This window comes from Haemaphysalis longicornis, unplaced genomic scaffold, assembly GCF_048455015.1.
Source record: "Haemaphysalis longicornis isolate Haplotype H1 unplaced genomic scaffold, Haemaphysalis longicornis Haplotype H1 scaffold_8, whole genome shotgun sequence".
In the NCBI taxonomy this organism is placed as follows: domain Eukaryota; kingdom Metazoa; phylum Arthropoda; class Arachnida; order Ixodida; family Ixodidae; genus Haemaphysalis; species Haemaphysalis longicornis.
The window spans coordinates 102,021,515-102,048,708 of NW_027526445.1; the positions used below are offsets into that span (position 1 = coordinate 102,021,515).

The 27,194-nt window shown below is 45.1% G+C and overlaps 1 protein-coding gene across 1 annotated transcript in view; it reads left to right on the top strand.

The window, feature by feature from the left end:
• The first annotated feature begins 2,255 nt into the window (after nucleotides 1-2,255).
• Nucleotides 2,256-27,194, top strand: part of LOC144148682 (xaa-Arg dipeptidase-like) — a 34,816-nt gene continuing 9,877 nt past the window's right edge. The window contains exons 1-4 of the mRNA XM_077680197.1: nucleotides 2,256-2,746; nucleotides 13,138-13,283; nucleotides 14,796-14,945; nucleotides 24,729-24,870. Coding sequence (XP_077536323.1) covers nucleotides 2,515-2,746; nucleotides 13,138-13,283; nucleotides 14,796-14,945; nucleotides 24,729-24,870 — 670 coding nt within the window. The 5' untranslated portion in view covers nucleotides 2,256-2,514. The remainder of the gene's footprint in view (nucleotides 2,747-13,137; nucleotides 13,284-14,795; nucleotides 14,946-24,728; nucleotides 24,871-27,194) is intronic.

The window sequence follows — 27,194 nt, forward strand, 5'->3', positions numbered from 1 at the left end:
CAAACCCCTAAGAGCAGACCTAACGTTGGGAATCGGCTCTGGGGCGACAAGTGGAGCGCCTACCAAAGCCTGGCCGTCTACCCAACGACGCATCCCAGCTGCCAAGTCCACAGGCCCAGAATCGTGACGAACTCAACTTCGCCCAGTACCTTTTAGCAGTGCAAATATCACAGACAGAACGTCTGGTGACATCTTCCTCAGTATGACCCAATGTTTGACCCCTTGACCGACCTTGAGCTCCCGTCCGCTTCTGGAATTCTCTTGGTGGTAATCGCTGTGGTTAAAATGTCAACGGTCCCCCTGTGCCGGCTCCTCGCAAAGAAATGCTTCTTCGAAAGCTTACATCGCTTTCAGCTATTATGCAGTGACCGACGCGTTTGTATGCGTCGTTTCGGGGCCCGCTCGGCGGATGGACCCAAAAGCGCGGCGAATAACAAAGAAGCCTCCACGGTTTCTCCTTACGCCTCTCACGCCAACGGCAGTTCGGTTGGCGTGACAACAAACACAATACGACGTAAACAACCTATCCCCACCGAAAGATATCTAGTTGCCGGGCGGTTTTAATTAATAAGTGAGGGAGCTGAACTAAACAGATTGCCTTCTTTTGAAAAGCAAGTAAGAGATTGCTGTCTAAGCACATGGAGGATGAATCCCCCCAAAATCTCCAAACTCTGCTCCGTTTACATTTTAGGGTCACCAGTACAAATTACACGCTGTCTAAACACTGCTAGTAATGGCGGTTTGTCCCAAGCGTGAAGGATGATTTTTCCCACGTTTCGGAAATACAGAAAGCCCTACTAAAAATAGAAAGATCAACGTCAGAAAAAATATGAAGTTTTTACGAAGCCACACAGCAAAATTTGAAACGACACAGTACACATTCGTACCATTTAATACGAAAACCTTTGATACTTATTCCGCCAGGTTGCGACATCTGTGTAAGGGACGTTACAGCAAAAAACACACTGGAAAACAACTTTTTCGCAACTTTCACAATTACCGGCAGTACACCCCCGAGCAACACAGGTTGCTGTCAGTGTACTCAATAACATACTGGGCAGGAGGTGTTGTCTAAGGCTAGTAATTTCTCGCTCGTGTTTACCAGTCTGGAAATTCGTTCAAGTGCCGCAACAATAATGCATAATTTGTGTATTTTGACCGGTTAACGTGTTAGACGTCCTGTTTTTTTATTTTCCTAAACTTATTGGCAATCCCATGTTTCCTTTGAGCCCAGCAGTTCACGTGAGTTTATTGTCCATTGAGTAAGAAAAGCGAAAAGGTTATTCCTTTTGGACGCATTGCGGGACATTATGGGAAATGCTTTCGCTGCTTCAACCAAATCACACCTACATATTTACTTACTGTTTACGAGAATGAACACGTCTCATTGCTAACCGCACGACAAATATGCACACCTACAATTTACACCTTTCTGCAAGCAGCATGTGTTTCCGTGAATCCTCTAACAACAAAATTTACAGATAGTTTGAAGTGTGGACATTAACACCACAAGCAATACCAGCTTCAGTCATCTCATAATAAAAAAAACGCTTTCATACAATATACGGTTTACATGGCGTTAGCAAGGACGAACGCATGTGCTTGTAGAACCATGCGAAGGTTGCGTACAGCTGCCTTCTCAAACCCAAGCTTCGCAATAGACCTGCGGGTATTTTTCAAGAGGTGTTGAGCTGTTAGTAGAACAAGGTACACTTAGGTTTCCTTGGCATGCGCTACGTGACCTCGTCAATACGAAGAAGGTAGGAACGAACATTGCCGGTTGGCAGAGTCTGCAAAGTTATTACCCTAGTCCCGCGTCATGACTTCCTCGTTTTTGAGTTCGCCTGCTTTCCTCGTTTAGAGCATCTGCTCAAACAGTTGCTGCCACCAACAACGGTGTTGCAAAATAATAAATCCAGGAACACTTCTCCTACAAATCACAGGTCGTGCTCTCATCGCACTCCCGTGTCATCCGCTGCCGAAAGATTTTTGTTACCCTTGCTCTAGAATAACTCACCGGCCGTGCGAGGAGGCATCGCTGTTCAATTTGCAATGTAATCCTTTTGAATCATGACTTTTAGAAAGCCTTCTTACCTCGGTGGCGTGCAAGCCAGTTTTCCCGCTAGCTTCTCCCTCCGCGTTTTGTTCCTTTCTTTTTTTCTTGCGGCTTTTCGAGCAGCTTGCGTCCTGCTCCAAGCGATAGCACGCGAAAGCGCGATAGCGAGCATCGTCGCGTTTCGGAAAGCTTCGTGTCGAGGGTCTCTGTGTCGACTGAGCGATTGCGCTGGCTTGGCAGTATCTGGAACGATTACACCGCCCATGGTGGTAAGAAGTGAGGGTCAACAAGCCCTCAAGCGCCAGAGCGTTAGTAGTTCGCCAGTTGAGGGAAGAACTTAGACGAGCATTGTGTCGCCGGAAAAGAACCGCCTTCCATCCCGCACAACCCAAGAAACTCCGCTAAATCTGCGTGAAACTAAGGCGTTTACACCTCAGTACCTACTTAAGCAGCGAGCAATGTCGGCAGCCGACCTGAAAAAGCTGGTCGAACATGTGATTGAGGACAATTCTGCCGACCTGTGGAGTGTCAGTCGGTTTTTGTGGGACAACCCGGAGTTGGCCTTGAAAGAAGTAAAATCTCACGAGTGGCTCACGCAATTTCTCGAAGGGAAGGGCTTTGAAGTGACCCGCAAGTTTCTCTTGGATACCGCTTTTAAGGCTGAGTTTCCGGCTCCTGGTGGATCTGATGGTAAGTCAAAATGTTTTCGTGTCATCCCGTTACTTCGAAGAAGCTCGCCCATTTCAGTGTGTTCTTGCTAATGCTGCTCCCGTTCAGCACAAAAGCATATGCTTCATGTGGTCATGTCACCTCGGTTTATAGCGTAGAGTATCAGCCTTCAACTACTTTTTGTTTGTACCCGCCGCGGTGGCTCAGTGGCTAAGGCGTTGCGCTGCTGAGCACGAGGTCGCGGGTTCGATTCCCGGCCGCGGCGGCCGCTTTTCTGATGGAGGCGAAAACCAAAAACGCCCGTGTGTACGAGATTTCGGCGCACGTTAAAGATCACCAGGTGGTCGAAATCAATCCGGAGCCCTCCACTACGGCGCGCCTCATCGTCTCCGTTGCGTCGGCGCGTTAAACCCTACAATCAATCAAGCAATCAATTACTTTCTGTTTGTGAAACGCTGATTGCGTAACTTTCTCGCTAAATAGTTAAATTGTAAATACCAAAGCGTTAAACGCATTTTAATATCGTAACTGCTGTTATATAATCTATAAATATTCATTCCACATGTCAAAAACAGCTTGAAATATTTTGCTGGGCACACCGATAAATTTTCAGGGCTTGTGTGCGCTGGTTCTATTTAGTTGTACACATGTAAACGTCCAGGAACGTGAAACATGCTTTGTTTCTTTGCCAGGCCAGAATCATTTTTAATGAGCTATAATTCGGTGTTGCGGACGGCTAACCTAGCCCCATTTCATGTTGTGACCTCATACTGATATGCTGCCAGATTACAAGTCGTTTACGATTAACATACCTAGGATGCGGTTGTCCTTGCCTTATGTTTGGCGATACTTCTGGTTTCGTATTTGAATTGCACTGCACTCGCATACCCATTCTTTTAATGAATGGCCCTGACTGTGTGGATGTTTTGAATAACACCTTAGTTCCTGAAACGTTTCTGTTTCACCGCGTTGCAAAACATTTGCACACCAATGTAACACGTGTCAGGGGTGAGGGAGCGCTCGACCTACTTATCTCTCAACTTCGCTTCCGAAATTTCGCAAGTTCAGCGCAAATATTTTTTTTCACTTATCTAGTACACTGTTAGGCACTTTAAAAAGCCGGTGGATGTGCTGTATACGCCAGTTTAAGGAATATAGAAACGCTGTCAATTGATTTATTTAAAATAAATAAAGCCACTACCGCTTAATCACCAAAGGTAGCAATTCCAAAGAAGCATATCAAACTGATAACTTGCTTCTTACAGTGGACTCCCTTCAAGAGAACCTTTGCCATGTAGAACCAAGACAACTTTTATACTTATTGGTAATACATATAAATCTTGCTCTTTTAAATCCTAATCACCTTTTCATGTTTCGCACATGTCATGTCCAGCAGGAACTTAAAACAGAATACTTCGCATTTTCCAGGCGAACATTTGCCGCCTAGACAAAAGTGCACCTAATGCTCCTTTCAAGGAACTTGGGCTTGTGACACCCAGCGTTCAAATACACTCTGTGGGTAGACAAGGCAGGAAACGTTATGCAAGGCGAAACGATAAAGATAATAGCACGCGTGACTGATAACGTATTTGCTTTGTGTAGCTAATCTGCATGACAGCAACGGCCTTGCAAACAAGCTTCAGCAATACAAAAGACAGTCAGGCGCGCTCACTGATATGCGACACGTGCTTTGTTAATGCGATTCTAGCAGGAGAAGACCCAACTGGTGGCAAAGAAATGAGCCCACAAACCGCTGCATAAACGTCCAGGCACTGATTAACTCATTCTAGGGTTTAACGCGCCGAAGATACATCTGGGGTATAAGGCGCGCCATGGTGGAAGGCGCTGAATGCTTACCACCCCCTGGGTACACTTATAGTGAGCCTTAATTTTAACACAAGGCGTTTCGCTTTTCGACATTATCATAATCGCTGTCACCGCGGGCAGGAGTGAACCCACCTGCATTCATGATTACAGCATCGCTATATTCACTAATATCGATGCAGGCATTGTACACTTTCGGTAACGGCAGCATTTTGCAGCCTGCGATACCCATGGAGTCAATCAGAGTGGGGCTGGGGAACGCAGCAGTATTAAATTTCTATTACCCTTTCCGGCTTCTACTACTCCGATATACCCCTAAAATCTCACACTTAATTTGGTCGTCTAGGGTCCCCGGTGCCTTTCGAGGCAGACGCAAGCATCCTGACGTCACATCGCTTGAGGCATAGCTACACCCTGTAGATAGTGCCAATGGCGTGCTGCTTGCGCGCTGGTTATACATGAATGAGTCACGCCTAGTCAATAGAACCCCACCTTTGACGAGCTTTGGCACTACTGGTCTCCCGAAGTTTCGCTAAAAGGACCGATACCATCATGGCGCGAAACATTTGTACACCAGAACAAAGTAGACCTCACTATTGTATTTTCTACATGAAGTTTTATACTCGAAAGCGTTTGTTAGGAGACGTAGTCTCGTTGTTGGAGTTTGTAAGAGAATACCTAGTATCCATACTAGGGAATTAGCAGAGGACTGACCCCGTTACATGCGTTTTTGTTGAAATCCACTGAGGTACAAGAAAGCTGCTTCTTTTATTTAAATTTCATAAGAACTAGATAAGTGCTTCCTCTCTCCAATACGTTTGTGTGTGAATGTCGGCTTTGCAAAACAATGCCATAATGGCTTCTATTACGTTCCTCCTAGACTACCCCACAACACAAAATGTTCTATCTTTCAGCATAAAAAAGGAGGCATTACAAAAATACATTCAACGTCGTCCATGATTCTGTCTTGAAACGGTCATCCTATGTGAATGTGAATGTAAATTTAAACAAGAACATGAGGTTTTAAATAAATTACTGTAATATTTCTAGTCAAATATTATTTTGTTGGCCGAGAATAAATCATTTAGCGTCCACCCTTTTTTTAGGGGGCGTACGATCTACGCTAGGCCATACACAGCTGAGATATTCGGCCATTTTTCGGCAATCAGGTAAATTAAGAAAGTCGTGATACGGGCACAGACAGCTCTAAAATGCTCCTCATATAGTTTAATGATTCAGGTTTACAATACTCCTCTCGCGTGAGTTTTCTTGGCTACTCGTACACGGCCGTCACATATCGACTGCTATTGGAGCACAGCTCACACGTTGGCCAATAGCAAGTGGAGGGGAAGAAGTAGCCGTTCTTGCCAAATTCAATTCCAAAGCCTAGTCTCCCAGGCCTCTTTCAAATCGAGATGCACACTGAATAGGAATGTAGAAAGACATGCCTAAGCAGCAGAGCCCGAAGAAGGCCTGGTATGGTTCCGTGTTCCTTTTGAGAGCGAACAAATACCTGCCCATGTTTGCACGCCAGACAGGCACAAATGAGTCCTCGGACCAGAGGCGATGCCTCTGGAAGGGAAGGGGGGGGGGGGGGGGGGGGGGCGTATGCGGACTTAATAGCTTCCAACAAAAATTGGCCGCGTATATGTTTACTTAATTGAAAATATTTTGCCGACGACGGCATAGTCTATACGGCTGTGCGGACCATTCATGATCAAATGAACCTGCACACTTCCTTAGCTAACTTTTCTGCCTGGTGCGCCGAATGCGGGATGCAAATTATCGCTACCCAAACAAAAAGTATCACTATAACCCAGAAAAAAAAACAGCCCCATGTTTTGATTACAATCTAGCAGGTCATATTCCAACTCAGACGGACAGTTTGAAATACCTAGGTGTAACAGTTGCCAAAAATTCAAAGTGGAATATATATATATAAACAATATACGCACCAAAGCATTGAGACAAATGGGATTATAGCGGTGAAAACCAACAGTGGAGCCCCCTGAAGCAAAACAGGCAGCATATTTAACTCTACTACGACCCATTCTTGAATACGCGAGCGTAGTATGGAATCCTCACCAGGCATACCTCATTTATCAGTTAGAAAACGTACAAAATATGGTTCTCTCCTTCATTTACTCAAAATATTCACGGTACGATAGCATAATCGCACTCCGCAACCAATCTAGACTACCAAAATTAACATGCCGCAGGCACGTGTCATCCTTAAACTTCCTTTATCTTCTTTATCACGGTGCCATACACACAGACAAAAATACATACCTGGGCCTTCTTTTTATGATTCTCGTGGAACCAGCCTCAGCGTTATATCAAGCCTTTGGTTCGTTATTGTAAGAGTTTCAAATTGTCCTTTTTTCCACTAACCTAAGACACGTGAAATAGATTGCCTAGTGAAGTTGTTGAAGCGCGTTCTATGGTCATGCTTGTTGCTAAATTTGAAAAATTGTATAACTCTGATTATCAATGAAAGTGCGTTAACCTGAGAAATAAAAAATATGCATCGCCATTAATACCCCTTCTATGGTAAACACCTTTTTAGAGATGTGTTAAAGTGTCGTATTTTTTATTGTACCACTCCTGTATGAGCCTTTGAGTAAGTTTACAGTATGAATAAATAAAATATATATATATCACCGAAAGACTCTATCCGCCAGGTTGCCCCTTGCCCTTATATGTATGTATTTTCTGTTCCAATCTATTTCTATTCTGTACTATTTCTTTTCTATTCTATTTTACCTGTTCTATTTTATGCTCACCTCTGGTTCCTTCCAAACAGTTCAGTCCGGTCAATCGCAATTCAGTGCTGTCAATCGAATTACCCGGTTCGCGCCATCTATGGGTACCTTTCGTTACTGCTTAATTCTTCAAATGCCGACAGAAGGACTTGTGTAGCGCCCGAACGCTTTTTGTATTTAGGTGTCAAATATTTTTTAAGGCGTGTATTTTTATTTGAGATGCCAAACATGCTGCAGCTATGTTTTTTATTCATACGACGCGACAAGCATCACTCATGTTGTGACATTTTGCCTCAAATGTGCCTCATATATTCTTTTTGCTCAGTGATATTGAAAAGTATTAACAATTCCACAAGATTTAGTAAACAGCAAATCTTTTGCCTAAGTAAAATTTTCGTTCATGGCATAGTTTTATTTGGGCCGGGTGGCTGAATCGCCGGACAGGCACAGAGATATGCAGACGTATACACTAAACTTTGGCGTCTTAGTAACCCAAGAAATCGTATCCTCTTTAAAAGCGCCAAAAAACCGGCAGGTAAAGTAACCGTAGATTAAAATCCGGCGATATAGTTTCGACTTTAAAATGTGCATGTTAAAGACGACTATATTTACTGCTCTACCTGCTCCACCTGATGCTTTTGGTCTCTTCCGCTGTCTTTCTGCCTATCTGAGTGTATGTATACCTGTCTCTTTCCCTCGAATCAGGCATCCAGCTGAAAGTTAACCCTTTGAGGCCCAGTGTTGCTTGAGCAACAACTCAAAGAATTTTTTTTTCTCTTGCGCACTGTGGTTTCTTCGACATTTGACACCATCTATCGACAGACAAAGGATCCCGGACCGTCAAAAATTAAAGAGAGGGCAGCGCATACTTCCATGTGCGAAAAAAAAATACTGTTTACGCGTGTTACTCGCATCGAGCCCAAGTGGCTCAATGGGCTAGTGGCAGGTAACCGAACTTGTGCAATTTCCTTGTTATTACAAATTATAGTAATACAAACTATGGGTTATTGTCTTCACTTTAACCATAACTCTCTTGTTCAAGTTACATATGGGCAGCCAATGCCCAGTGTTTCGCGGTGCCCAGTGTATCCTAGTGTCCCTCCTAATGAGCCAAATGTTTTATTCTCTTCCCATTTGTGATGTCGGAACCCCTTTTAGATTACAAAAAAATTCTCACACGCCTAAGCTAAATAATTTAATTTTGGCCATCAAAGGGTCAACAGAGTGTTTGAAGGAACAGTTTACATAGCCAAAATCTTTCCCTGCACAGGACCGGGGTAATTGGAGAATAATGGGAGAGGTCTTTGCCCTGCAGTGGGCGTAGATAGGCTGGTGATGATGATGATGGTGATGATGATGATGATTAAATCTGAAAAAAATACTCTCTGCTTATAAACATTGCTGAGCCAAATGAAGCTTTAGGCATATTTTAAGAACATTGTTCTCATAACAGGAAATAAATGTCTGCTCGATAGTTATCATAGGAAATGATAAATTTGGGTTAAAAAGGATTTGGACCCCGAAATATATTACGAGCTCCCTCCAAGCTTGAACTTTGTGGCTATGTTCAATGTTCAACGGTAACAAAGGGTTCCCATAATAGGTGCCAGCAGTGCAAAACGGGACAACTGAATTCACTTCAGCAAACTCCACTTTTCTGACGGAGGCGAAAAGCAAAAACGTCCGTGTGTATGACATTTGGGCGCACGTTAGAAATCCCCAGTTGGTCAAAATTATTCCCGAGCCCTCCACATCGAGGCGCCCATCAGCTGCGTTGCGTCTGGCTTCAATCCCTATAATCAGGGTCACTTTACCAAACCAACGCCCACTATATAAACATTGCCTAACACGTGAGCGGAAAATGGCCAAACAGCCTCTCTCCTGTTGCTCTCTCCTACCCTTCCCCGCTCCGTAGCTTTCCAGCGTTCTGTCGTGTGCGCCGGCCAGTGCTGCTTCGCGGAAACCATGCAAACTAGTGTAAACTTTGTTTAGCGTTCCCGAGGCGGCCCTCCTACGCCTTCTTGTTTTTCAACATGCTTGTCTGTCTTGGTCTGTCGCCGATAAAACCGCTGTTGCACGAAGGAAAATCCCTTGTGCTGCCACAGGCTTACTCAGGCTTTGCGCGCTTATGTACTCGTATCACAGGCCCCAAACTTTTCTCTGTGGTGCATCTCCCCTCTGTCCCCTCCGCATCTCGGTCTTGTTTTGACCCCGCTGTTCGCACTCCGCATCAGTTCGCACTTTTAAAATTGAAGACTGTACTGTAGAAGCGCCCGGCGGGACCCTAAGCTGCTTATCCTTTTGTTTTCTCTAATTTTCTTAAATCTACAAGCATGTATTAATATTGGAAAGTAACTGTAGAAGTGAGTGCCTGAACAAGAAACGTGCACGCAATTTTTTCTTCTCTAAATACTCCAGAGGAAAATATCAGTAAAATAAGAGCTGGCAGATCCGAAAATATCGTTCTTTTTGTTAGCTATATGACTACCAGACAATCAATATGCTTTTACACTGTTTCAGCCCGCCAGCGTCAGTTATTTTTGGAAAAATGCAGCAAGTATGAAGCGAGCGACACGTGGAATGAGATCCCCATTGCGCCACAGAACTAGCGCCCCGTCGAGGCTAAGATGTGAGCGAAACGGCCCTTGAAGCCCAACAGGCAAGCGGACAGACACTCGTCGTAGAAGTGCGTGCAGCGTTCGCGACTCGCGAGCAGTGACGTAAGGCGAGATGTCCGCCGGCACGCGCCACATAGCAGATGAGTGCCTCAACTAAGCGTCCCTACCATTCCCATTGACAAGCGCGAGACGCGTTAGGCAATGTTTATACAGGCAGCGTTGAGCAAACTTTGTCCGTGTTTATAGTGGGAGTACCGAAAAGAAAGGAAAACAATAACATGAGGGGAGGGAGAGAAGAGAATCATTTACGGGACAAGGGTGGCGTAATTTCAAGTGAAGTGAGGAGATGAGGCACCCCTTTTTTGCAGTGCTTTTAGCCTGGATTGAGTCTCCTGCCTTCACGGCGCTATCATGGCACGTGCCTTGATGGCGATCACTTACCGCGTAGCCCAAATGCATGCCGAACGCGGCCTTGCGTTCCAGCATTTCAACAGACGAGACCCACACTACTAACGCAGGATTTCGTTCACGTTCATGAAGACTGGCAGGCAACCTTAGGCTGTGGCATTGTTTTGTTGCAACCCACACATAAATGCTTATTTAGATTTCCAACCGCAGAACTTTTTTATTCCACTATTTTCTGTTGGAAACCTCAAAAGACATTCAATCCTTTTTTTTCTCACCGCCATTTGAGCGCACGTGCCCTCGCAAACAACTGGTTCCGATTACCTTCAAATATTCGTTCATGGCATCCCCACTTTTGCTGCCTTTCTGGCGTACTCCTTGTTCACCTGTATGTCGCGCTGCCCCGATAACTGCGTTTAACGATTTCCGGAGTGCTGCAGTATGGTTTCTAACACGCCTTTGGAGTGAGGACACAGCATAACCCCCCTAAAAGTGCTCCACATCCTGTCTCTTCTGTGCAAACCATGGTTTCGGATGAGTTAAAAATAGTGTAGGGCGGCATGCCATTCTTGCTCGCAAGCCACACGGACAATGGCTTGCCTTCCGCCGAGAACATTTTAGGGATTATTCCTGTGATGAAAGTGCGAATTAAGTCGCGGCAACAGGAAACAGAAGGAACGGCAGTGGAGATGAGAACAACTTAGTTTTACCATTACCTATTTATTACGTTAGCACCTGCTCGTAATCGTATCGTTTACAAGCGTGAGCGGGGTATAAAGCACGAAGTTTATTACAGCTGATAGCTCCTTGGGCCACGTTTTGGAAATTCACGCAACTCTCTGAATATATCTCAATTCTTTAGGTCTTATTTTGGTAGTTTTTTTTACTAATATAAATAAGGAGCGCTTGCTGGTGCATCTTTCGTGCATCTTCTTTGGGTACGCGCAATGCAACTTATAGGCTCCTTTTTACTCAATGTCCAGAAGACTACCTTCTTTGCAGAACTCTTTCCTCTGCACTCACACTGGAGGGATACTCGGGCCTGCCATAATGCGTGTTAAATGTTGTCCAAGAATAATTATTGGGCGTTTGCGACATTTCGACTTTTTCTATGTTCAATGATCGCGGTGAGCACTTCATAAGGCGCGTCTTTTACTGTCACGACTACTGCTTTTTTCTGGATTAAGAAAGGCCTTTTGAGGCACCTTTATAGCTCATCACGGCGCTGCAGAGAAAGCACTGCCACACGGCATGATACAGAAAATAACTTATGTAATTATGCAGCCCTCCCGCTACCGGCACAATTGAAATTATTTGTGTGCCGTCAACGATCGGAAACAACCAAAATGAAAACTTACGGCATGCCGTACTCCTGAGGGGTATTTTCTTACTCTGGAACAGAAATCTTCCGCGACAAGGGACGCCTCACATTGTGATGAGAAGGGAGAGAAAGAGAAACTTCATTTCATGCGAGGCCAATTCCTAGCGACTGCCCCTTACGTGGGGGACGCCTGTTAGCTAACCTCGAACCCTTGTGGGGTTTAGCAGCTGTAGCCCGGGTGAGGAACTCTCGGTCACCTCCAGCCACGTAGTTGGGGAGTTATGTTAACACAGCGGGAAAAAAAGTGGTATTCAAAAATGGTGTGTTGCACCGAATCTCAATCGCCCCATGCCTGGCAGTGTGGGTGTGGATATAATGCGGGATAGATGTGGTGGAGGATGCGTCTTGTGGGGCGGGAAGTTCCGTCAAATCTCGCCAGGGATAGAGGGAGAGACGAGGGAATGGTGGTTTTCTAATAGTTGCAGGCGGTACTGCGCGGTAAAGTATTGATATGCCGTTTGCAAAGACGTAGTAGCACGTAAAAAGCTCACGGTAGCTCGTATCAATTGAAATTACGTAATGGTGTATGTACAGAAGGTGAATAAAAGAAGACACCAGCACTAGTTTAGGCACAGTTGCTTCAGTAACTGGATGGCATGCATTTTATGGCTACCACACCGCGCTTCTTGAAGGCCTCAGAAGAATGCTTTTGGCGAATTTTGCTCCCACAAAATCACGTGGCTGTTTATCGCTCGCTATTTGAATAATGTTTAACATTTTCGCATACCGTAGCTGCCGACAAAAAAGTTTAAGTAATAAGTAGTGCGACAGAAAAAGAAGAAAAGTAGGATTTGGTGGTTCGCTTTCTGGGCTGCGGTTGATTGAACGTAATAAAAATTACAAAAAAAAACATACACAGATTTCACAGGACCTTGAATTTCTTCAGTTGTATTGCTAGAATGCTGGAAGAATGGTTCCCCTATTTTGAAGGTTAATAGATGTGAGCGCCGCAACCCACAATTGCATAGTTAAAACGTTATAATGCTGGCAAGTGGACAATGTATACTTAAAAGTGTAATGTCCACTTGCCACTTAATGTGCATTAAAGGTACAAATGTGCAATTGCCACGTAATTTACATTAATTGTACATTAGGAGGCGCATGAAAAGTAGCTAATACAGTCAACAGGTAGAACAAGAGTTTACCTGTGTTCTTTGTAGTTACGTTTCCTTGTCTCAACTCCTCGAATTCTTCGCGTTTGACATACTTAATAAAAAAAACCTAGTTTGAAGCGTTCTTTCCTATTTGCATTGATTCAATTAACCTTTTTTTACTTGTTTGAGCTATACACCACTTGACAAACGCCATTCAAACAAGAATTATGCTGAGACTCTCAAACAGGTTTTTCATGAGAGTATTCTTATCTCGTCGCCTAGTGTGCTATCAAAACTGAAGGAGCCGCTTTTGTTTCTTCCATCGCAGGCCCAACGGTGGCTTTTATTGCTGAGTACGATGCCCTCCCGGAGATTGGACACGCCTGCGGCCACAACCTTATCGCCGAAAACGCTCTAGGTGCAGCGATAGCAGTGCAGGAGGCTATGAAAAAGTTTCGCAGCATACGCGGCAAGGTAATATTTCTTTATATTGCCGTATGAAGAACGCTGCTCAAGCTCGCACGGCTCTACTGACACAGCTTCCTGTTATCCGTTTATTGGCGCCAATGCACTGTCCCTCGCCCGCGTTATCTTCGCAACATTTCCATACATACCATGAAGAACGCCTGAAAAATGAGGCTGCTTCACAAACAGCGATCCAATTGTCTTCTGAGAGTCATTTCAAAGCACGAGGGGCTATCCTTGTAAAAGCCGAAAATACCACAAAAACATCGTGAAAAAGTTGATAACACCAACTTTTCATACCCGTTCAGAGTTTACAGGAATAGATCTCTCTCCCAATATACGGGCTGCTTCATATTTATGGTCATGGGCCTCGGTTTTCCTAACCAATGCTCCCAAATTTCTTGCAGTTTGAAAGATGAATTATGATGTTTTATGGGCCGATGCTACACAGGCGATGAGGCGTGTCGTAGTTGAGGCCGAGGGATTGTATTGTTTGATTACATATGGATCTTTATGTCCGCCGTAATGTAGAGCACAGGGGTGTTTTCGCTTTTGGCCTCCATATGAAAAGCGGCCACTGTAGTGGGCAATCGAATGCCCGTCCTTAGTGTCAGCAGCATAACGCCTTAGCCTCTGAGGTAATGCGGCCGGTCTGAGTTGCAGTTTTATTTTGAATAGCATGTTATCCTACGCCACATAGAAACCATTATTTGCTTAATCCTCCCACCTTCTATCCGAATGACGTAACTAAGCTTTTGACATCAACGAAAGCTTGCACGCACGCATGACAGGAAAAGAAACAAAGGAAGAACCTTAAAGAAGATATCAGAGAAGGTCACCTTGTTTTTTTACTAAACAGTGTATATTTAAGTGGACGCTAACTATCTGTGCTAAATAACGGGCGCGGGATAATGAATGGTCACAAAATATATTCTAAGTTTTTGATATATAAAAAGGCATAGCCTGCAAACAATTTTGCTTTATTGCTTTCCGTGAATGCACGTCCAGTAAATGTCACGCCTCAAAGTCAACTTGTCACGTAGCAAGAAATACGGAAAAAATTGGTACAGGTTACCGACATCGGAATGCGCACGCGCCTTCGGAAAGGCTGTTATTTTGAGCGACTGCACTAGTACGTCACAGGAACTGTCGAACGTTGGAATGTTAGAGACAGTTAGATGGCTAAAGGTATATGTATATCGATTTTTCCGTGTCTGGTAACCCAACAAGGCATGCTCTCGTCCTTCCTTTTTCGTGACTCAGGATTTGCCGCATGTTCTAGCGAAACCGGGCCGAAAATTCGTAAAAACGTACTAGTTAAACTTTGTAAATTTCTCGTATTGTCATACGCCGCAACCGCCACCTTGCCTCCAAACGGGACATGCCCCACAGGATCCCCATTTTTGACGAGAAGGCTCTCCGCAATTAATATAGAGCGATAGTGACATTCTGAGCTTCCAGTACATCACGATTGCCTCCAGTTGTATTCACGATAACGATATCAACGCTTTATTGAAACAGGTTGTCGTCTTGGGGACGCCAGCAGAAGAGAACTGTGGCGGAAAAGAGCTGCTAGTACAAAAAGGCGCCCTGGCCGGCGTCGACGCAGCAATCATGTCACACCCAGGGCGAAGAGATGTCCTCAGAATGGGCTTCACCGCTACTCAGCAGGTAACGTTTCTTTTTTGTACAAAGAATGAGGTGGCTGTGGTACGCGCGTTGGAATCTTTCATTACTGTATCGTCGCTCCCTCAGTTCATGTACGCAGGAAACAAACCCAATAACCCTGCAATCCAATCGGCTCCTGGCGTCGGGGAGAAAACGGTCACAGGTGTCGTTTGGGTTTGTTAGAGAGGAAGTACTGCTTTGCTTGAGAGTAGAACCGCCGAGCGCATGATGATAGCGAAACTGTCTCCCCTCGCTCCTATTGTTATTAGAGTGCGGTTAATATGACATTCCTTCTCTTGAAGATGACAGTTGTGGTTATTTTCGTCCCGGGCATCACAAATGCCGTAAGTCAGAGGAGTGATGACGCTATTGCCTTTTCACACTGAGGCTTAACGCGGCTGTGCTCCGGGAAAAATCCTTCTTGCGTCTTGCAATATATACCCGAATATGCGCGAACCTAATTAGCGTAAGTGTACGCAATAGCGAGCGTTTTGCGAATGCTGTTTGAATGGCTTCTGCCGTAGCGTTTTAGCACGTTCCCTCCAGGTGCAACACGAAGAAAATTCTGAGCGACATTTTCGCCGGTATCTTTCACATTAGAGCGCGGGCGGATCCCTGGTTGCCCGATCATGCGAGCACAGAATTGTGTGGGGGGAGGGGGCGGTGCACGTGCGGGCCGTCGTTGTGTTCTGTGCATCTAAGGTGTTATGGGCTTCGTCTTGTGAGTTGTGCTCTCTAGCCTGAAAGTGATGTCGCCGCGACGGCCTTGCTCAAGCCTTCCCGCCGGCATGATCGTATCCCCCAAGATTTCCCTCCCTCGCACTGGGTTGTATGCAAGTGTAACATGTGAATAACGGCAACGGTGTAAATGGTGTTGCATCAAGGGATCCATGGGGGCAGTCATAGTACATTTTTCCAAAAGGAAGAATCCCTTTCGTTCACTGACCAGCCAGAGATACTGTTAATTGTTGATAGTGACCCCGGCTGGTCAGTTAGCGCGGAAGCGTGTTGGCCGGTTGGGTAAAAGTCAAGATATACTGTTCTCATCCCGTACGGAAATCCTGCTGGTGCCGTTCCGCATCTGGACGTGATCATTCTGTACTAATTTTACCCTACCCGCGCAATCGCTTCCGCTAAATTGGTTAGCCAAAGTCACTATCAAAAATTAACAGTGACCCCCGCTAGTAAAAGAGTGTGGCCTGTTGGGTAAAAGCATGTTTTACTGCTACCACGGCCGCCATGCTGCAACACTATTTGCGCCGTTACCGTGGTGGGTACAATGTGATTCGCACCACATCGTTACTTCGACGATTCTTTTTAAAGCTATTTACAACAACGCCGATGACGTGCCCTACTGTGCCATTGGGAGAGTCTGGTGTCGAAGTCTCACTGAGAGACGCAACATGACTGCTGTCCTGTTGGGTTGAACGCAGTGCAAGATGCCTAAGGCGCTGAAGGGAACCGGGCAACCGAGTGCTTATCCGCTAGAATAATTTATGGTCCATTCCTACATTTATTCACATAATTTGCTAGAAATATGTTACGACGCAACTTACGAAGTGATTTTATTTGTTCGTTCATTCGTGAGACTACTCCCAGTTTCGCTGGTCATATTCAGAGAGTTTGATGGCGCTAATTGGTTTAGCACGACTGTCCTTCCTCTTGTTAATCCTGATAATTATGGTCTCTTTCTCTGTCTGTCGGTATATCTGTCTGAACGTGTCTTCATCCACCACAGATAAAGGATGAAAAAACGCTTGATTAAATTGTTTGTTCCGGCACAACCTTTGCAAAGTACCAAATCCGGCACAGTACCTCATACTTGTGTCTATTGTGGAGCAGGAAGCTAGTGATGCGCATATTTGAGGCGATAATACAATGCAGAATTGCTACTAACACCGTTCTTTTATTTGAAATAATGAGAGTAATTTATCGGCCTTACAAATTATAAAAAATGATACCAAATCAGTGTTTTGGTACAAATACAAATTTTGCTCCCTTTCCAGGCTACACTAGAGCTCTGCATTGGACAAAACTTTGGGCACAAACCCAGCCCAGGCCAGCCCTTATCGCAGAAAGCCCGGCCCGATACGGTCAAGAAGGCCGACGGGCCGGCACGGGCCGGCCCATCGGCCTTAACCTTATGGCCCGGGCCCGGCCCGGCCCGGCTGCGTCTTTCCAACCCAAATACCGTAGGGGCCCGCGCTTGATTGGGCCACGTTTGGAAGCGAAAACTACCTAAAGGTCGTAAATTGCATCTTAAGGGAAATGATAACAGGCAAATCTAGCATTAAACTGCCAAAATAACCCCATTAGGCTTAACAATCATGGACATATCCCTACCGCTGCTTTTTTTTCGCTCAGCTACATACGAAGGAATTGAAACCGACATAAAGGTGACCGAACCGCCCAACCTAAAAGAAAGATGAACCAAAAACCCCCCACCACGGAGAAATTCATGGTGATATTGAAAAATATTCCAGAAAAGTGGCCGAAACCAAACTACACAAACAACGAAAAAGTAAAAAAAAAAGAGCTGGAGTTCACCTAACGGGAACAAAACCAGCCGACATTTTCTGTAGAATTTCATAATGTTGCACAAATGAAAAGAAGCAATTAAAATAGAATGGCCCCTTGGGCATTTGAACCTGATTCTTGCGATTGCTATCCAGCAATGGAACCTGTATGCCAGGGTCCAGCCCGTTCACGTTTGTTTAAACAGGGTGCTTTGTTGTTTCGTACTTTGTACTTGCTTTGTTGCTTCGTCAGTATACGTTTCCTTTTCTCAAGAGTATATAGGGCTGTCGGACTCGGTCCCTTCCTTTTATCGAGATGCAGAGTACACGCGTGCATTTAAGCACATTTTATCATTGCCGCTTCACTACGTTCTATACCAACTCATAACGCTCATCTATAAAGTTTCAATCATATTAAGTGTTACTGTTTAGGCGGCTGTTGGCGCATTTACACCACCCTACTATCCTGTCTGCCGGCCACGACGCCCGAGGGCACAGGCCACCTCCTACCACCAGCTACGCTCGCCACGATATTTTCCCGCCTAAACAAAGAGCGAAACTAAAGTTGAGTTGTCACCTCAGTCTTTGACAGCTTCACTTTTGTTGGCTCAGGGAAGGAAACGCAACTCTGAATAGGGAACTCCTACAGGAAAAAGATGGAGACGCAGGTTTCTCTAGCAGTGTTTGCAGTTAAAAGTGTTCCATCTGGAAAATTTTTTTCGGGCAAACTTCGAGGTGGACACTAGCCACGCTGAATTGTCCTTCGTTGTACTTTCCTAGGCGGTGTGTCGCTGAGGCACGTGTGTTGCTCAGTTCATCCTAAGGCATGCAATTGCAGATCTCTCACACTTACCGGCTGGCCATACGCCCACATGTGCCTCAGGGCTTAGCGATAAGTCCCGTGGAATATAAAAAAGAAACCTGACCCGTGCTTTTACCGCGTCAGCAACATGCAGTTTCTGTGATATCATAGAAAAACTAAGTATTGCTTCACTGTGCCGGGCCAGACCGGGCCGTCAGAATGGCCCGGCCCGTACGAAGCATATACATTTCAGCCCGAGTCTGGCCCGGGCCCCTGTGAAATGTAAGTAGAGTGGCCCCAGCCCGGCCCGTGGGCCACGCCGGGCCCAGTCTTTCTGGGAAGCCCAAGCCCGTGCACACCTCTAGGTTAGACCCCATGACCGCCTTCTACGTTGAACAATACATTAAGGCTCCAAGATTGCGCGCGAGCGTTGGGAAAGGAGGTAATTTTATTGAATTTAACCAAACTCCACCGTGTTTATCGTTGGAGAAGATATACGGCAGGGGAAGAGCGTCAGACGTGCATTAAGGCGGCAAGAGAGGCGTTTGCGTGTAAGTGGAGGCATACGACTATCGTCTTAGCGGGATATTCCACAGAGGACGCCTCCTGTTTACCTCCGATCCGGGACGCGGTCGGTCTACCATGGTAGCGGATATTGGAGAAAAAACCTGAGCGAGCAAAGCATTAAAATTGGTTTCCCTATGCCGACGCAGGATGATCAGTTAAAGACGTCAAGGAGCAGACGCCTCCAGACACCCCAAACCATCGCGATTGCTTTTTTTACCGTCGCCGCCACCGAGCGCTTGTATTCTTCCTTCAGGGCGAGAAATGCAGCAGTAACAGTGCCGTGACTCTTCTTTGCAAGGCTCATGACGGCTTTTTGTTGCTCTCACCAGAAAGCGTCAATCACAGATGTTATGACGCTGACGAGAAGTTTTTATAATCCAGGTTGTTGCATGGCACAATCTAACCCGTTGAGGCGAAGGCATGCGCAGCGAGCTTCTGCGATACACGCGACATCAACATCTTATCTAAACTTACTCTCCGAAATAGCGCAAGTTCTAAGCTGCTTACATCGTTTTGCAATTACTTGTTCCAAGCATTGTTTTTTCGGCCTACCTGGCATGTCCAGCGAAGTTATTGATGCTCTTCTGAATAGATACACTTCGCACTAAGACCAGCAATGGCGGTAGTATCTTACACAGGAATAAAAACTCCGCTTCTGGTACTTCTGGTGAGAGGCTAAAGAACTTTTGCCTACTTTCCGTCAGCACTCACAAGCATGCCAGTGGGCGGAGAAAATTCGGCTATGAAGAAGAGTGCTGAAAGTTAGAACTTCTGAAAGCTACAAGGAAAGTTTGTTAGCGTTTATTTATTTATTTATTTATTTATTTATTTATTTATTTATTTATTTATTTATTTAAAGGTGCTCACGAGTATTGCATGTGATTGTTTGTGTGGCTCAATCCACCGACGCTGCAGAGGCGATGAGGGGCACCGTAGTGAACGGCTCCTGATTAATTTTTACCACCCCCAACTGCGGAGGGCCTTCTAGGAGGGATGCACTTTCTACGTGAATATATGGCCTACAGAAAAAAAAGATACAGGGAGAGAACTCAATAAATATGAGTAACAATAAAAGCACATATATCTACAAATAAGTAGTCTGATCAAAGAAGGCAACGAAATTTTCTGAACAACAATATCTCGGAGGTCGTGTGTAGAGTATGATCGTTACAAGCATTAGCATGGCGGTGCTTTTGGTGCAGATACACAAGAACAGAGAGAAAAGTGCAGGTTAGATCCCTCCACAGCATAAGCATTCAAAATGTCGAACTTTTCAAGGAGCATTGGAAATGTTGTAAAACATGTCTACAAAAGATAAAACACTGAATGTTGAAGGCAAGTTTGCATCGCCTAGGTGGTTACAGGCTCAGCGCTTTGTCAACATTAAACCAGCCATGCGGCCGCAGTTGTCTGCTTCGCACTGGCCGGTTAACAGAGCTTAAAGGAAAGGCGGGCAAATTAGAATGAATGGAGTTATTAAGAAAAAAACGCTCACGCCAGCAGCCAGTCATACATACCCCAACAAAAAGCGCTAGAAAGTGAAAATGAGTTGGAACAAAAAAGACGTGAGTACGTGCTGCCAGTAAATAATATTGATAGAAAACAACAGTATTATCCGCACATGCACTCTGAAAAAATAACGAACAAAACGCCACGCACTCCAAACTGAGATAACATTACTGAAAACCAACACACGTGTGAAGACAATGTGTACATAACACCGAGGTTATCAGCGTTCTTGTGTGATAGCGATGCCGAAAGGAGCTGATCCACTTGTCAGCCATTATTAGGACAACGGCAGCCTCAATGACGCGACAAGTGTTGGGACTTCTCGAAAACAACATACCAGGTTGCTTAAACAATGACTGGCCCCCTTACTACAGGCAGTCTGCAGACTGACCGAAAGCTTTTTCACTGCTCGATACTCTTCAGGGTTCCGCGGACGCGTATTGACGTATCCCAAGGTTTGGCCGATGGACACGTTTCCAAGTTGTTAATATCTTACTTCAAAAAGGTCGAAAATTCGGCAAGTTTTTAATAGCTGAACATCTAGGAGGGAAACGTAGTAGACGAATACACGAAAAATAAAACGATAGGTCGATGCCATTTCACCTACTTTTTCTCATATATTTGTTTACTACCCTGCCCTGGAAAATATTCAGGCGAAAATTGTGGCAACTCGCACTAGTAAAGCAAGGCAGGAGAAACTGTTGAGCTGACTTCACCGCCCCCCTCCCCCTTGTTGTAAACCCGGCTGTTGCATCATCATCAGCCGCAGCAGCCCACTAGGTCCACTGCAGGAAGAATGCCTCTCCCATCGACCTCCAACTGCTCCTGTCCCTCCCCGCTCGAGTCAATCCTTTGCCCCCGAATTACCGTAATTTGTCCCTCCATCGAGTGATGCTTGTGCTCTGTTTCTAGACACGTCTCTCGGAGTACACTATGTCCCATTTGCAGTCCAGGGACTTAACTACGTGGGCAACCCAAGCACATTTTGCGCTTGTGAGCACGAGGTCGCGGGTTCGATTTCCGGCCGCGGCAGCCGCTTTTCTGATGGAGGCGAAACGCAAAAACGCCCGTGTGTACGAGCATTCAGCGCACGTTAAAGATCCCCAGGTGGTCAAAATTAATCCGGAGCCCTCCACAACGGCATGCCTCATCGCCTGCGTTGCGTTGGCGCGTTAAACCCTACCATCAATCAATCAACCCAACAACATTTCTTTCCATTTATTTGAACTATGTTGTCTGCTACTCTAGTTTGTTCTCTTATACAGAAACCTCGTTACTTGCCTTTAAGCGTTTCCCCGATCATTATTTACTTTACTGCCCATTGAGACTAGCTAAGTTTGCTTTGAAGTTGTTTAGTAGGGTACCAAACTTCCGCTCAATATCTCATCTCCTACCATTTATTTCTCAACTCGCTGCTGAAAGTTCTTTATGACTGGCATGCCCGGATCGTTGAGTCAGCACGAGTTCAAATCTCTCCAAAAGTGGAGCGCGTCAGCACGCACATAGGCCCCCTGCCAAGTTGAAAGCCACCGCCCGCGCAACGACCGCAAAGTAAATGCGTGCGTCCCGAATGCTATGACAGCTCAATCGGATAGACATCGGTTTCAGAAAGCGGGGGATTTAGGTTCTACTCCGACCACGGCAAGGTTGTTTTGCTTGCCCGTTCGCAGCCAATGTTATTGTTCCTCACCCCTACTAACCCGTACCCCTTGGGTGTTTGTGGTGGTTCAGTGGTTCGGTTCCCGGTTTCATGGCGGAAAGTTCGCAAGTTGGTATCCCAGGGCCTCCTTAACAACGTTTTTTTGCTTGGCATTCCTACACTTTCTCTACCCCGCACGGATATCTCTTTGCACAAACTGCTGTGCTATAAATATCTCGTATACAACCAGAACGTGCTGATAAAAAGACGGGTCAAATAAAAAGGTAATATATCTTACCACTTCAAACTTGCAGTATTTTTTGCGATATGGAAAACAAGACAGCATGTGCGCATCGGTCAAACTGGGGAATGTGTAAATATACGCCTGCGCAATCGTAAAAGGGAATTGAGCACTGCCGAGCATTCGATCCACCAGCACGTCGTCAGTGTTAGTAATGAACTTTCATTTTTCTTTCGCTCAGAGATAGGAAGACTCGTGAAATCTCTCAAGTGTCCCTTATCACCAAATGAGTTACAAGTGCATCAGCTGCCCTTCGCTTTCACTATCTACATGGACAGTTGATTGCCGCCCTGTCAAGGGAACGAGCACTTGACATGTGTTGTGGTTATCAAATCTTTGTCATTCTGCCATTGACCGCTTCTTTGCTCTTCGTATTCATGGCATGTGTGCGTGTTTACCCGTTTTTCAATAAGGAACAGTTCATTAGAGAACGCTGTCATGTAGTTTTTGTTCTTCGCTATTCATGTTTTTTATATGCTATGGTTCGCGATGCAGTTCCGCAGGGTAGACCTAACCTTGCAGTGGCGATTATTACGCCACCCTCTAGCAGTGGTGGCTATCGTCCTCGCGCATTTCAATGGGTGGAAGCCGCTCGGGCGAATAAGCTTGAAATGCGTTGATTTCTGAAGTGCAACCGTTGAAGCTGCATCGAAATATACTGGTTGCTTTTCAGGGTTCCAGTGGCTCTAACCTGTAGTTAGCAGAGTGCGTACCATGTACTATGGAAACGAGAACGAAGATAGGAAGAGTGTTCCGGCGCAGACAATTACCGAACACTTGGTTTCCAAAAACGTACCCAAATTGTTTTATTTGAAGGCCCCGCGTTGAGCCTAGGTAAACCGCAATATCCACTGATCGATCATGACTTTTAACGCGCCGACGCTACACACGTGATGAGGTGGACCGTAGGGGATGGCTTCGAATTCACTTTGGCCTCCTGGGGATCTTTAAAGTGCTCCCAGATCTCGAACACACGGATGTTTTCGGTTGTGGCTTCCGTCGCAAAAATGGCTGCCGCGGCCAGAAGTTGACCGGCGTCCATCGGGTCAGCATACAACGCCTTTGCCACAGAGAAACCACGATACCTGACTTCTTCTGTTGTTGAAATTATTTTCTGATTGTAAAGACTGGGATAATGTTTTTTCTGCATATTTCATGGACGTCGTAACCAACATGTGACTAGTATTTCTCGTATTTCTCTCCGACAAATGGCAGCACATGCCAGAAATAAAAAAATACTCTTATAATGTGTATAATGTTTAGGAGGACGTACCATTTAATTTATCACCATGAGAGCCATTATAAGAAATTGCGGTGAACAGAATAATAAAACCTGCTACCACTGCGAAACATATATTCTGAAGCATTATTAGGTAATATATTTGACACTATCAACTTAAGGCGCCGCAAGAACAACCAAAACAAGTTAGCCGTTCCAATAAATCTGCAACCTATTGTAACGTGCCTGACCTGCCCGAAAGAATTCTCAGGCTAATGAAATCGTGCTGGCTCCCAAAAGAACAAAAGAAGCTAGAGAAAATAAAAGGAGAACCTAAACCTGCGCACGCAGAGAATAAAAATACACTACATTGAAATAATTTTATACTTTAAAATAACAAGAGGAACTGCAGCAGATGCAGGAGGTCGAGAAATAGAAGGAAGAGATAAACGATAATACTTGCTGTAGTAAACTTTTTAAAATGTTATTTACATGCGCGAGGACGTCCATTTTATGACTACCATTACACCGACGCGCTGCTTTTCATGTCTGGGCCTCATTACACTTTATGTTGCAAAACGGGCTCTACCTTTTACTGGCCCGTAAGAAATATTCTCTTTGTTCGTTATCACCTAAACTATAACATTATTAATGCAAAGCTTTACTACTTTCGTCCAGGGGTTGCGGTTCGGATGCGGAAGTTCAGCTTTTCACCGTAGACACCACTCAAAACGCATCACGTTATCCGATGGGCCCGCTTTGGGCGTTGAGCACAAGTCGTTTCAGTCGTTCTGGTCAGCTAGCGGCGGTGGCCTCCACTGTTGCGGCCGCTCAGGTGCTCGGCAGCCGACAAACCTCGCATACTCCTATGCATGCTCCGCTAGGTCATCTCGGGGTACATGACTCGTATTGCGCCCGGCGAGAAGGAACGCAGCGTTCGCAGTCTATGAAAACGAGGCGCGCCTCCTCCTGTGTGCGTTGTGCTGCACAAAATGACTTTGAGCCGTGGTCGGAAATACAGCTACATGAAAGCTTAACCAAGCAGAACCATGGCTTAACTAGACTAAGTCCAACTTTTTTCTTGAATGTCCGAGGTTAGCTGAGCTTAGGAAAAGCCATTTTGTTCATGTCGGCGTGTCCTTGGCTTTGTTCTGGTTGCTTCAAAAAAAAAGGTTGTCACTCCTCTTGATGCAACTGTACGTAACAGTCATCTGAACTTGTGTTCTTTCTCAGTTGATCATTCGCTTCCGCGGCAAGGCAGCGCACGCTGCCGCCTCACCCTGGGAAGGAGTCAACGCCCTGGACGCAGCTGTCTCCGCTTACCTGAACATTGGCCTTCTTCGGCAGCAGGTCCGGCCTACTTGTAAGATTCAAGGTAAGCGAGGAACTGTTGTCATCAGCTGTGAAAACGATGCATCGTGTGAAGATTAGGTTGGCAATTAAAAACAAATAAATGTGTCGGGAACATCATTTTATCTACTTCTAACGACGATATTACTTGGGATAATTCCAGGTGAAAATTTTGGTCTTCATGCAGGTATGTTTGTCTGACTGTCCCATGGTTAAGATTCACTGCCAAAAGTTAGGAGGATTCGTGAACCAGGAGATCATATGGGCAAAACCTCTACAAACCATTAACATACAAACATACTTCATACTTGTCAATTGTTTTAGCAAACAGGAAGCATTGGGCGTGTTTGAAGCAGAACATAAATTAGGAACTGGTTTTCGCCGTGCTCCTAGAATTGTACATAAATGTGTTAGCTTGATTGCTACCGGAAAAAATAAAACAACGCATTAAGAATACCTTGACCTAAAACTACAAAAAGATCTCAAGCAAGTTTAGATTTTGTAGTAGTGTTGCAAGTTCAACAGTTACAAGAAGTCCCAGGAAATGGCGTCAGCAGTGGAATGCGGGAAAATTGAATTGACTTAGCAAACCTCTTTGGTGTTTATTCTGGAAGGATCCAAAGCGATGGGATGAGCACGAGCGGTAGGAGGGGAGAGACGGCAGAAGACTGTCGTTTTTTGACAACATCTGCGGTGAAGTAAGGCGATGCGGGGACAATGTTTGAGACAAACGATTTTCATTTTGGTTGATGACAGACGGCAGCGAGTCACCCTGGTACGCGCTAACGTTGGTAGCAGAGCGATGATCTCGTTGTCATCTCCTTCTAAGATTTCAGCGCCGTATAAGCGAAGAGGCACCATCAGTTCAACAGGCGCTCTAGTAATAATTTAACACGAAGGAAACCCTACGACAGCTGGTTACATATATACCCATCGCTTTTTAAGTGGTGCTCTACCGATTGTGGGCGGCCTGGTCGTTGCATCCATCAGTAAAATGAGCGCTCAAGTATGTAACTGGTTAAGGTTACGTGTTTCTTTCGTAGATGGCTAAAACACTCACCATGTCTTCCACCAATTCTCCACTTGTAAACATCACATCGTTTTCCTTGCTCAGGCCCATTTTTTTTCTGCGTCCCCCTATCCAAGGATGGGTTTAACGAAGCAAGTCGGTACCTCATCTACAACATAAAGAGCCCTGTCTGTGGCGTCTCCGCCCTGCACGGCGCTAGTGAGCACATACCCTATTATGCTTCTGCCACTGCTTTACAGCTGAAGGTCGAAAATATTGCGAAATCTTCTTCCAAATAAACGACCATCCGTTCACTAAACCGACTATTGTGCTTTCTCGGCTTGAGTTTACTATTTTATAAGGCGTCCACCGTATTCCTTCGCTACCTCAGCCCCACTGCGTTTGCCAATGTGTTTATCTTTATATGCACGCCTGTATTTATTTTTTATATATTTATTTTTATTTTTATTGATATACGTATTTATTTATTTATTTATTTATTTATTTATTTATTTATTTATTTATTTATTTATTTATTTATTTATTTATTTATTTATTTATTTGCGTGGTTAGTTAGTCAGTAAATCGGTTGGTCAGTCAGTCAGTCAGTCGGTCAGATAGTCACTAAGTCAGTCAGTTAGTTAGCTAGCCAGCTAGTTACTTAGTCAGTTAGTTAGCTAGCTAGCTAGCTTGCTAGTTGGTTAGTTCGTTTGTTAGACATGTAGACAGTCAGTCAGTCAGTAAGTTAGTTAGACAATTAGTCAGTCAGTTATTCAGTCACTCTGTCTGTCACTCACTCAGTCAGTCAGTCAGTTAGTTAGTTTGTTAGTTATTTTGCGATGACTAGATGGGCCCAATGATGATGAAACACCAGTGTTGTGAGCAGCGGATGGCCCGAAATTTCACGTTCCTAAACAAACGATATATGAAAACATGACAGGAAAGGGAATCGAATTCAGGACGAATAAAAGCACAAAAACAAGACGAAGCGCACGCACGTAGAGGAAGGGAACTGTCTCAAACACGTGTTCATACCAGTGCCACACGAACCACAACTTTCGATGTACACTTCAGCCTGCCTGCGCGCTTGATTTGCACAATGGTTATAGTTTATTATGAGAATAGGTTGCCGCTACATCGCGTGTGTGCATATTGGTTTCTTAAAGAAACCATAAAAGTACCTCCTAGCATTTCAGTACGCGATTAAGAATGGTTTACGAACTTGTATCACACCCAGTCAAGGATATTGGGTACGAAGATGAGAGCTACCTTCTTTGGAAGGAACGGGTACCGAATCCACCTACGTGCAGTGACACATGGCGGAACTTTTACTCCACGTG